This window comes from Anoplopoma fimbria, chromosome 7 (genome assembly GCF_027596085.1).
Source record: "Anoplopoma fimbria isolate UVic2021 breed Golden Eagle Sablefish chromosome 7, Afim_UVic_2022, whole genome shotgun sequence".
In the NCBI taxonomy this organism is placed as follows: domain Eukaryota; kingdom Metazoa; phylum Chordata; class Actinopteri; order Perciformes; family Anoplopomatidae; genus Anoplopoma; species Anoplopoma fimbria.
The window spans coordinates 3,038,165-3,050,980 of record NC_072455.1 but is presented as its reverse complement, the minus strand read 5'-3'; the positions used below and the strand labels follow the sequence as shown (position 1 = coordinate 3,050,980).

Below are 12,816 nucleotides of genomic sequence, written 5' to 3'. Positions count from 1 at the left end.
AGAATACAAACTGACAGAATACAGACTGACAGAATACAAACTGACAGAATACACACTGACTGAATACAAACTGACAGAATACACACTGACAGAATACAGCTGACAAACTGACAGAATACAAACTGACAGAATACACACTGACAGAATACAGCCGACAAACTGACTAAATACAGCCGACAAACTGACAGAATACAGCCGTTGACAAACTGACAGAATACAAACTGACAGAATACAAACTGACAGAATACAGCCGTTACTCTGCAGCCGTTACTATGCCAACAAACTGACAGAAGCAGCCGTTGAGTTAACTGATATCACCCTAACGTCACCGCTTCTTATCACGCGCTGTCTCACGACTAAAGGAGGAAGAGGAGGAAGAGGAAGAGGAGGAAGAAGAGGAGGAAGAAGAGGAAGAAGAGAAGAGGAGGAAGAAGAAGAAGAAGAAGAAGAAGAAGAAGAAGAAGAAGAAGAGGAACCCACTTCACCTGTGGGACTCACAGCCGTGTACCAGTCGTGTGACTCGGGTTTCTCGGGCCTCCACACTAACACTGTTTAAAACACACAGGAGAACATCTTAACACTCAACAGAAGAACGAGGCAGGAGAACATCAGCAGGGTTCCGTGTTGTTTGTTCCACTTACAACCGGAAACGCAGAAGATTAGTCAAGTTAGCGAGTTTTAGTGACAACTTCCGGTTTGACAAATCATATAAATATATGTCCCTAAGTCACTATTATTACTATTATAGCTTAATATAATAACCATTTAGGTTGTTTTACATTTATGTGTGTGTTCAAAACGTGTGTTTGTGTCTTTCAAATCATAGAATGGTGGAGTTTTATTTTGAAGGGCTGGTGACTCGACTTCCGGTTGAACTGCCTTATAACGGCAGCTTGACACGAGCTGCTGTCGGCCAGGAAAACCAGTGGAGAGCAGAGCAGCTGATCGGGCTGCTATTTACAGAAACATATTATTTAGTAACGTTACAGTTATTATTATTTTATTTTTTCTACTTTTCACGTAAAAAACTATTTATTACATTTTTTTTTATTATTTCTTTATTTTATTTTTTTTTATTATTTATACTTTTTTTTAAATTATTGTTTATACATAACTTTTTTTTTCTACTTTTTAGATAAAAACTGTTTCTGACATTTTTTTAATTATTATTATTATTTTTTTATTATTATTTATACATTTAATCTTTTCATTTTTTCTACTTTTCAGATAAAAACTTTCTTACATTTTTATTATTATTATTATTTATACATTTAATCTTTTCATTTTTTCTACTTTTCAGATTTTTTTTTTTAAAATTATTTATACATTTAATAATTTTTTTACTTTTCAGATAAAAAATATTTTTTTATTTTTTTTATTTGTTATTATTTATACATTTAATCTTTTTTTTTTCTACTTTTCAGATACAAACTATTTATTACATTTTTCTAATTATTTTTTTCATTTTATTTTTTATTATTATAAATACTTTTCTTTAATTATTATTTATACATTATTTATTTTTTTTCTACTTTACAGATAAAAATTGTTTCTGACATTTTAATTATTAGAATTTTTTTATTATTATTTATAAATTAAAACATTTTTTCTACTTTTGAGATAAAAACTGTTTCTTGCATTTTCTTATTATTATTATTTTTTTCATTATTATTTATACATTTACTTGTTTTTTTTTTTTTCTACTTTTCAGATAAAAACTGTTTATTATTTTTTTTTTATTATTATTATTTATACTTTTTTTTCTACTTTTCAGATAAAAACAGTTTATTACATTTTATTATTATTATTTTTTTTTATTATTTATACATTTCTTTTTTTTCTTTTTTTCTACTTTTCAGATAAAAGTATCATATTAGTATTAAGGCAATATCAGGCGAATTTTAAAAACACAGGGTTTTTTAAACTGGGTTTAGTGCTGAAAATTGTGTGAAATTAAATTATAAGGAGGGGAAAGTTTGCCCAACTTAAGTGTAGTGTTTCACCGCAACATTATGTTGGTATTCATGCACAGAACAAACAGTTAGATTGCAGATAAATTGATGTTGATGTAATTAAAATAGACAGTGAGAAAATCAATATGTTGCAGGCTATAGATTTTAGATTAGATTCAACTTTATTGTACTAGTACAACGAAATGCAGTTTTAGCATCTAACCAGAAGTGCAAAAGAAGCAGTAAAGGTGCAGTGCAATGTGCTGGATAAATAACAGTATAAATAATAATCAAAAAAGAAAAATAACAGTATGAGTAGTATAAACAGTATAAACCGTATGAACAGTGTATATGAGATGCAAGATATGTACAGTATATATATAGTATAAACAGTAAGGTATAAGTATGTATAGTGCTGAAATAGGATGCTTTTACATTACAATTATTTATATATATTGCAAATCATGTTCAACCTAACATGTTTTTTTATTCTGTGTTTAGCTGCAATGCTTCGTTCATGATGGATTATTTAAATGTGATAAAAGCAGTTAAAGAGCGCCGCCTTGTGGTCATCTGTAAAAACAATGACTAAGGGCTCCTGAAGAAAAAAGTGAACATTTAACAGTGCATGAGTGCTGACAGAAAAGGCCTTTTTACTGAAGCTCTGATTAATCACCACAACCTCCTTTTCTTTCATCCCTTCCCATGATGCCTTGTTCCTTCCCGCTTACCTCCCACTCATTCATCTCCCTGTTCTCCAACATAAACATCTCCCTCAGTGTTTTTCTTCTTTGAGTGGGGTCTGTTTCTCATCACTTCCTCCTCTTTCATCTGCATAAACTCATAAATTCAAGTCGCTGAAGTGAGATTGCAATAATTCCCGTTTCCGTCTGTCTGTCTTTCGTCCCTCTCTCTCTCTTTATTCCCATCAGCCTCACTGTTCTTCAATCTGGGTCAGGAAAAAGAATGAACTCCCTCACTTTTCCCAAAACACAGATTCTTTGCCTCCACAACAGCTGTTTTCTGTATTATTTCTCTCTCTGTCTCTGCGAGGTGGAACACGACCACCTAAAACACTTTTCTCTTCTTCTATTCTCAGTTTTATTAATGTCTTTAACGGCTCTAGTCTCCATTGAAAGTACCACTTAGATGACCCACTTATGTTATTGTGTAACAGAACATTATACCCCCACCAGTCTGACCCAGGAGGAGGATTTTACATTTTAATGGTGGGAACATTTTTTATTTATCATAAAAAACATTTATCATGTTTATGACACTGAAAAATTGCAGATTCTTGTGAAGTAATAAATATTTGCAGCTCCATGTCATCCTCCCTACAATTAATTCATATTTTTCTGGCATCACATATTATGGAAGAACATTGTGGCCAAAAAAATAACATAAAACAGGTGAAAAAGTAGGAGTAATAAAATATTAGTCGAAAGAAAAACATAATTTTATAGCTGTGAGACAGTTACTAAAACAATTTAAATCTACTACATTGATTTTGTAAGTCAAACATTTGACTTATAGTTTATAATCTCCATTCAATATTTTTTTATTAAAATAATTAAATTCATAAAATCACAATCAATTCAAATTTTAAAAAAGAAAGTAAAAATTTCACATCATTTTTTAAACAGAAAAAATATATAGTGTCTTAATATCTTATCATTTTGACAGAAAGTAGAAACTGTGACTTACTACAATAATAAAATAAAAACAAATTTTATTTATATAGACCCATTAATAGGTTGGTCTCAGACGGCTTTAAAAAATATATAACATACAACATAATTAATTTGGATAAATTTAGGAACATTTGAGAAGAAAAAATGTAACAAAAGTCTGAAGGATGTCAGTTAAAATCTTAACATATATTTTTTTAAATGACTGCAAACAAAATTATGTAAATGAACAGTGACTTACTGTATTGTGCTCATACTGTATATTGCTGTGAGTGCAATGCATTCTGGGAATTCTACCACTTGGTCCCATTATCCCACTACAGCTACTTTCACAGTAACTTGCTTATTTATGACAAATAACTTGACGTTTCTACTACAAAAAGTTTATGTATTTCTAGGATACAGTATACTGTAAATTATACCATAATCTATAATATAATAATATATATATAATATATAAAATATTGTCATGTTTGAATTATTACAGCAAATTATTTCATGCTTTTAATACAATAAGTTGCTGTATTCTTTCGATAAAGTAGAGAAACTGTGAATGTAAAGTGTCTTTAAGCAGTCATTTTCTTTAATTTTACATTACAAAGTTTTACAGTGTACAAAGTTGGAACTAAATGCACATTTCAGATCTTTTTTTAAACATTTTTATAGCCGTAGTACCCCCCCCCCCAAAAAAACAATGGGATCATCAATAAGTTTTAACGAGCCCTCTCTTTAATGCGTCTCCTCACCACATCCCAACGACTCCACTTACCATCCGTCAACCTCCATTTGCACTCAGAAGTATTTACTTAACCGTCCAACCACACACACACACACACACACACACACACACACACACACACACACACACACACACACACACACACAGCATAAAGAGACCGTTCACCCACAGTGGATATGAATCACGACAGGAGACAGTGAAGCTAGTTTAAAATACTATTATTATTATTTATGGTACTTTTTTTTCCCCTCACGTGAGTGTTTTTGCAGTTACACAATCTTGTAATGCATTTTGCACACACAGCAAAAAAAAAAATTGAATAAATCAAAATTACATAGGAAAAAAAACATGAAAAGAAGAAATATACTCTCAAGCGACTTTCTCTCCTCTCTTGTCAAGTCGATACGTTTCCAGTTGGTTTAGAAAAAATACAAGAATACACGTAATATGTACAAAACAGGATAAGTATGTGTGGTTTGTTTGGTGTTAAAACAGCAGGAATCATCTTAGAATAAACTACAGAAAATGTAACTTTTAATAAACTTTAAGCTGCAGATGTGTTGAAATGAATACAAGTAGAAAATGACAAAGAGTGTCTGTTTTTTCACTTAACTTCAACAGCCAAGATAAACACATTTCCTCTTCCAAATCCCTCCCGTCTCTTGTTGAGCTGTTTGTTTTTCTCTTTATTTGATTTACTAAGGCAGGCAGAGCGGGTTTAGTTTGAGGTTTAAAGCTCAGGAGACTTTGGTAACGTAGCAAAAAAAAAAAAAAAAAAAAAAAAAAAGAGAACAAATTGGGAAAAAAAAAACCCAAACTTTCTCAAATTTTAAAGCACTAGTTTGAAATTTTTGAGTTACTCTTGTTTGCTTTCTTGCCGAGATTCAGCCGAGAAGATAGACACCCCTCTCAGATATATATGCGTTAAATATGAAGCCAAGTCCAGCAGCCAGCTAGCTTAGCTTAGCACGAAAACAGGAAGCAGAGGTAAAAGCACGCTAATTAACACGTTATATCTTGTTTGTGTAATGCTCGTGTAATTGTGTCGCTGTGGACAGAGCAAGGCTAGCTGTTTCCCCCTGTTTCCAGTCTTTATGCTAAGCTACGCTAGCAGACGGCTTGCTTTAGCCTCATTATTACCGTACAAACATTAGATTGGTCTCAAACGTCTCATGTAACTCTCAGTAGGAAAACAAACAAGCGTTCTTCACACTACGGTCTCCGGTAAATCCTAAATGGATGAGTTAACCGAAGACAGAAAAGTACAGATATACAGAAATGGCTGACTCGTCTCCCTCTTCACGTTCATCTTTTACAAACCAATTTTTACAACCTATTCCAGTCTTTCAAAAAAAAACAACAACAACAACAACACTATATACACATTGTTTACATTATAAACACAAGTGTCTTCTGTACATAACAGTTATCACGTGACGAGTGGGTGGAGTCTCAAACCCCACACGGTATAACATGTTTGTAGTACAAAGTATTACGAAGGTTTAAAGGGAGATAATACAGAACATGTTTTTGCTGAATGAAAAGTGTCAGCCAGCAACGAACGTGAATACAAAAGAAAAAATAGCAGTTAATAATGCTGCATTTCAATTAATTGACTTAAGTGTCGGTAACATTTTTCTTCCGTGTGAACACTCCTTTGATTCTCTGAACCAGGAGATTTAAATATAAAACGCAAAAAACACACAACAACAAGAAATAAAGCAGCGTCTCAGCGACACATTCAAGAAAATATGTCTTTGGCAACGTAGTGTTAGAAGAAGTGTAGTGTCATTAATACAGTCTTACAGTACATGTTTAACGTGGAGAAGAGGATATAGTTTGTTTTTGTGTGTGTGTGCTTTTATTTTCCTTCTTTGTTCACATACAAGTAGTCTTCTTCTTCTTTTGTCTTTTTCTTCCTTCAGTCTTTTATGTTGTTGATAAAAAATTTAAAAAAGGGTTGTTGGTTTAGTCCTGAAACTTCCGGTTCTCTGCTAATCCCTTAAAAGAACAGTTTGACATTTTGGGTTCACTAAATATGAAGCTTCAGCTTAGTTTAGCATAAATGCTGCGTTCCATTAGCCTCAGAAATTGGAAGTCAAGGCTGGGAATGTAATTGTTAGCCACTGTTATCCACTGTTAGCCATTGTTATCCATTGTTAGCCATTGTTATCCACTGTTATATATTGTTATCCACTGTTATATATTGTTAGCCACTGTTATCCACTGTTTTTCACTTTGAGTCACTGTTATCCACTGTTATATATTGTTAGTCACTGTTATCCACTGTTATCTATTGTTAGCCACTGTTATCTATTGTTAGCCACTGTTATCTATTGTTAGCCACTGTTATCTATTGTTAGCCACTGTTATCTATTGTTATCCACTGTTATCCACTGTTTTTCACTGTTAGCCACTGTTTTTCACTGTTAGCCACTGTTTTTCACTTTTAGCCACTGTTATCCACTGTTATCTATTGTTATCCACTGTTATCTATTGTTATCCACTGTTATCTATTGTTATCCACTGTTATCTATTGTTAGCCACTGTTATCTATTGTTAGCCACTGTTATCCACTTGGAACTTAGACCGGTTCAAATGTAACGCAGCAAATTACCAACCTCCTTTTAAACAAGATAAAACATGTTAAACGGGTAGTCTTAGAGGTGCTGACGGACTTTAAAGTGGTGTTGATCTTTTCACATAACTCACGGCAAGAAAGTGATGGTGCTTATTTCCCAAAATGTCAAACTATTCCTTTAAGAGACTCTGTTAAACTTATCGATCCTCATTCTCTTGTTGTCTTGAAACTGACTAAATGTGACTACAAGCTCCTGCTTCTTCATCTCTTTCGGCTTTTTATTTTTCTTCAGTAATGTCCGTATCCCATCGACATTCCCATCCCGATCCCCAGACCCAGACCCAGGCTCTCCCTAAGCCCCCTCAGCTGCTCCTCCCCCAGCCGGGTCTTGTCCTCCAGCTGCCTCTGCTCCACCAGCAGGGCGGCCTTCATCTTCACAAAGTGGCTGCGACGGGGAAAAACATGAACATTTTAGAAATGTATACAGATGAGACAAGTATGGGTCACACGAGGACCCAAAGGTGAACTATTTGACTCTTGAATTGGAAAACTTTTGCGCATTTTTAGTTATTATTTTTATGTTTTTACGTGAATTTTAATATTTTATCTAATGCTGTGTTTTAATGTTTGTTTTCACTACGAGCTCACCACAAGAGGTAGCTAATTGTCATTTTTGGGGGGCGATTTCCTAGATTTTCTGTCCAAAAAAAACATGCTTCATGCTTCCAAGTTGATGTCTTTGTGGTAATGTATCTGTCTAGCCAGTTTCCTTTTTCCAAAACCACAAATTTCACAGACTAGAGCTCAAAAGTGACAAAATATTCTACTGTTACATCCATCAAACACGCCTCTTTTAGCCTGTATTCAGTGTGTGTGTGTGTTATGGTGCGTGGTGGCGTTGTGTACCTGTAGTCCCGGTGCTGCTCCGGTGAGAGGCAGCGGGCCAGAACCCGGCTGACGGCCTGCTCTCTGCGGTCCACGTGGTCCTTCAGGTCCTGAGCCTCGGACAGCTGCCTCAGGAGCTGACGCTTCTTCTCCAGCAGGGGGAGCTAGAGGACAGAGAGAGACATTTACATTTAAGGACATTTAAGTGACCCCTTTAATCATTTATTTATTACATGTTGCATATTGTCATGTTTCTACGGTAGCCCAGAATGGACAAACCCCACAAATACCACATCTTGGTGCATTTAAAAGCTGATCACTGTGCTCACCCTCTCGTGGAGCTCCGTCTCGTTGTCCAGTGTGTCCAGCGTTGTCTCCACCCTCAGCAGCCTCCCGGACAGCGACAGCAGCAGACTCACCACTTTGTCCAGGTCGCCGATGAACATGCGGAACTTGTCCACCTCGTTGGGCTTGCACACTGACACCACCATGCTCTCCACCTGAGGACACGGAGAAAAGACACAGCTTAACACTGTGGTTCTGTCTTTGTTTTCAGTCCTTCAATGTTAAAAATGTGGTTGGGTTTGGTGCATGAGATGGTAACACTGTCTGATCAGGAGCACAGTACTTTCTCTTGGTCGCCATTTTGTGTCCTTCAGTGTATAAAGAACTTGATTTTTCAAATTAATGTGCCATTATTATGGTTCAAAAGTCAAATAAGTAAGAATCAATGTGTGACTGCATGATGAAGTAAAGGAACGGATGAAGTGAGCAAGAATTTTGATAATAAGCTTCTAAAATGTAAATATTTGTCTTTTTTTTCTTCATTCTTCTGATAATAAATGAAATACGATGAAATGTTTTGTATTATTTTATTTAAATATTTCAACTTGGGCTCTGAGAAAATACGATAGACATTTTTCTCACATTCATTTTTACATATTTATAGATGTATTTAGAAAATGATCTGTATATTAATCGATGAAAATAATTGCTTGTTGCAGCTTTATAACTCTAAAAGCAGTAAAAGAAAAATACATGGAATTGAGTGATCTCTAAAGTGACCTTCTTGCACCATATATATCATTGTAAATTGACTTTTTTGGTGGTTTTGGACTCATGATCGGACAGAATAAGTGGATCTGGGTCTCTGATTGTCTGCCTGTTTACTGATGGACGTCATATAGAGGATCAGGGCTAAACTCAGACTGATCCAGAAGCAGTTTAAAGTTCCTCTCAGTAACTTTAAGTGAGTTTGTTTAGATTCCTAAAGTCTTCTCCTCACCTCCTCTCCCAGCTGTGCGTTGGCTCTGATGTCCTCCTGCAGTCCCCTCTGAGCTTCTCTCAGCACTCCCAGCTTCTTGCGGAGGCTCTCCATCAGCTGTTTCTGCACCACGGACGGAGGAAATGTTAGAAAAATAAACTCTCAGAATGAAAACAACCGGCGACGCGTCATCGTCGTCTCACCTTGTACGTCAGCTCGTCGTCCTCGTCCCTCTCTCTGTTATCAGCGAAGTCCTTCATCTGAGACAGGAGCTGAGCTTTGGCGGCCGACGTGCTGTAATAGGACGAACAGCTGGAGCTCGCACCGGACCGCCTGGGGGAGGGGGGGGTCAGTTTAATATATTTGAGATAAAACACAAGAGGTCGAAGCGATAAAACAGACACGCGGACGTAAAACAGAGTGATTAGAAAAGTTCATGAATAACAAATGCAATCAGTTATGTTGTCTGAGTGACGCAAGAGAAAAACAAGGCGGCAGATGGAAAACATCTCGACTCCTAACGAGCAAATAAAGCAACAAAAATACAAGAACAGAAAAATAAAAATAATGAGCATGAAATCATTATAATCTATCCATATTCTATAATCGAAAGGGTTTAATGGTTGTGTTGTTAAAAATACCAGATGTCTTTTTCACAACACAACCATCCTGCAGTTATGAACTAATTAAATGTTGCAATTTAATCATAAATATAGCTTATTGTTAAGTGTGTTTCTCATGCATACATAATTCTTACATAATTTAATGTATGTTCTTGGTTTTTGTATCTGGATTTTTGTTCATTTTTGCAAATATTTCATAAAAATATTGCTTTACAAACTGCGTAAAATTATCAATTTTTAAAAAGGAACATCATGAGATAACACATTAAGAATTAAGGATGAAAACAAAGTTTAGTCAGACACTTTCACCAGCACATCAACTTATACTATGCATACTGTATATTGGTATTAACATTATTATTATTATCATATTATTTATGACATTTATAGATAGATTAAAAGGAATTTAAAGGCTCAAATTCTGATTAATTACACAATTTTCCGTCAGAGTTCACTTTCTAAACTCTCTAGTATTTGTTTTTCTGTCATATGTGGTATCAGTTACCCATCTGGCATCTGTGTTGGGAAAAAAAACAACCGTTTGTAAACATAACAGGGAGAGCAGATAGAAAGCTGCAGTGTGGAGCTCTGGAAAAGGATTGTGGGAAACCAAACTTCAGTTTCTCTCTCTCTCTGGTTACCTGTCCAAGCTGTCGGTGCTGTGCTCCGTGGTTTGGTAGGTTCCTCTCCAGCTCTCCCTGCCCGACTCCCCCTCACCGCTCTGGGGGAAGAGCTCCTCCAGGCTCAGCCTCTCTCGAACCCCGGCCTCCAGCTCCTCCTCCAGGGAGCCGCTCTCCGCTCTCGTCCGACCCGACGGTGAGTCCGGTAAGGTGTCGATGTCCGTCTCCAGGACCGTGACCGGCAGGGCGAAGCAAGGGAGCTCGCTGGTGATTGGCTCGTCCTGCTGCGGGAGCCCGTCGTCGTCCTCCTGGAAGTCGTCGATGTCCGTCTCCATGGGGATGTCCAGGTCCACGTCCAGGCTGTGTGCTGGACTCGGGCTCAGGGTCGTCTCCGATTCGGTCCCTGGTTCTGGGGCCTTCTGGGGCTCGATGCTCTGGAAGCCCCGGTTCGTACGGAGTTGCCGCTGCTGCTGCTCGTAGTCCATGGAGAAGTAGGATTCAGGAGGTAAAACGCCTCCGTTTGCGAGGACAGGTGGAAGGTTTGAGTCGCTATGAACTCTGGGAGATTGGGCTCTCTCCCACTCGGCTCCTGGTCTCACGTTGGACTGCTGTTTGTGAGGTTTGACTGATACTCTGTCCTGGTCGGAGTCACCGATCAGCTCAGAAAAACTACAAAGAGACAGAGAAAAACTTTATCAACACAAATACAAAAAATATGGAAATGACTAAAAGTGGCTCCAGGACACATTTTAGTTCCCCTAAAAACTTCTTTTAGTTCCCCAGAAACTTCTTTTTCACTTCTGTCTTTCTTCGAACTAAACACTTTAACCTGGTTTAACTGCTGCAGCGATGGCGCCGCTGTGGCGTAGTGGAGAGCAAGGTAGTTCTCCAATCAGAGGGTCGGTGGTTCGATACCCGGCAGTCAATGTGTCCTTGGGCAAGACACTTAACCCCAAGTTGCTCCTGAAGGCTTGCCATCGGTGTGGACTGGATGATGAATGTTAGTTAGAGTCTGATGGTGGCACCTTGCATGGTAGCCTGTCATCAGTGTGTGAATGGGTGAATGATATGTAATATACTACTGACTGTAAGTCGCTTTGGATAAAAGCGTCTGCTAAATGACTGTAATGTAATGTCACAGTGTACTGCAGGGTGTGGTCAGTACACTGTGACATCATTGCAAGGAGTGGCTACAGGTGCGAAGTAAAACAAAGCTTTTCAACTCACTGTTAAAATCATCTTTAATATATTTTTCTGCTGTATTAAAGCTACAAAAAAAAATCATTCCAAGGGGGACGAGTAATTTCAAATAAAAAACTTTAAATAGTTAATTAGTTATTTGGGATTTTTTTAGGTTTATTAAAATCCTGTTTTTTGAAGATGAGATTATTTTATTCACTGGGAATATGAAAATGTACCTTTTAGGTTTCCTGCTAGGCTATCAAAGCCGGATTAACACACTATAACCACATTAAAAGCGTGTATTGTTGGTGGGTTGAGTAACTGTTTAAAGGCACATTATGTAACAATATAACTATTATAAAACTTTAAATTTACTGTCCAGCTCACCTGCTCATGCTGCTCCCTGTTGGTGGCGGTGGAGGTGGAGGAAGCGATGATAAATCCTCCATCCTCTCCTGCTGTCCTCCATACGAGCCCCTCATGTCGCTCTCTTTTAGGGGCGGAGCCACCGGCCTGAAGCTCCGCCTTGAGAACATGGGACTGGGCGGAGCAACGGCAAAGCCCCGCTCCGGGGATTGAGCCTGATTCTGATTGGACGGAGCGTGGGTGAAGGGGTGTTGCTGCATTTGTGGGTGATTCTGATTGGACGAAGGCTCTTTGGTTTGGCTGCAGCTGCATCGCGGGCAGGACTCGGACACTTCCCGTCTCTCCGGAGGAAGACTGTAGGACCTCTGTCGGGACACTTCAGGTGGAGGGACGCATGAGGAGGTGTGGGTTGGATAGTGTGGGGCGTCGAAGGATGTAAGGGTGGAGTGAGGTGAAGAAGAGGAGGTGAAGAGGGTGTGGTGGGACGCACGCCTGCGGTGGAACTGCTCCCACTTTGGGGGCGGCGGTCTGGGCGGAGGCAGAGTCTTCTTCCTGTTTGGCCGGGCGGTGCTGCCGGCTTCTCCTCCCCTGACTCCGCCCCCTCCTTCCTCCACCTCGCTCAGGGTGTGGCTGGTCGCCACGGAGATCGATGGCGACCAGCGTTGGCTGCTGTTTCTGTCAAAGCGGAGGTCGTTTTCGGACATGGCTCGTCCTCGCAGGGAGAGAGGAGCCGGCGGCGGAGGGAACGCGTATCCGTTGCGATCGTCGTCGGCCGGTCTGTGACCCCATCGACCCTGGTGGTGCTGATGATACGGATTGGTGGTCTCTGGAGGTCTGGACTCCCGTCTCCAGCTGGAGTAATCCCTTTGTCAACAAACAAATCAAACGGTCCACATTTAAGAACATTAAAGGA

General features: G+C 38.3%; 2 protein-coding genes across 5 annotated transcripts in view; both read right to left on the bottom strand.

Moving 5' to 3' along the window:
* The window catches only part of clcn5b (chloride channel, voltage-sensitive 5b), a 31,270-nt gene extending 30,613 nt beyond the window's left edge, over positions 1–657 (bottom strand). The window contains exons 1-2 of one of the 4 annotated variants that reach the window (XM_054601130.1): positions 642–657; positions 486–548 (exon numbers count right to left, since the gene is read on the bottom strand). The gene's annotated coding sequence lies outside the window, so the exon portion shown is untranslated. The other 3 variants (XR_008531282.1, XM_054601129.1, XM_054601132.1) reach the window with 3 other exon arrangements.
* Positions 658–4,584: 3,927 nt separating this feature from the next.
* Positions 4,585–12,816, bottom strand: part of shroom4 (shroom family member 4) — a 64,623-nt gene continuing 56,391 nt past the window's right edge. The window contains exons 6-12 of the mRNA XM_054601303.1: positions 11,925–12,767; positions 10,377–11,024; positions 9,316–9,445; positions 9,134–9,235; positions 8,178–8,348; positions 7,870–8,012; positions 4,585–7,408 (exon numbers count right to left, since the gene is read on the bottom strand). Of these exons, the coding sequence (XP_054457278.1) occupies positions 7,252–7,408; positions 7,870–8,012; positions 8,178–8,348; positions 9,134–9,235; positions 9,316–9,445; positions 10,377–11,024; positions 11,925–12,767 (2,194 nt within the window). The 3' untranslated portion in view covers positions 4,585–7,251. The remainder of the gene's footprint in view (positions 7,409–7,869; positions 8,013–8,177; positions 8,349–9,133; positions 9,236–9,315; positions 9,446–10,376; positions 11,025–11,924; positions 12,768–12,816) is intronic.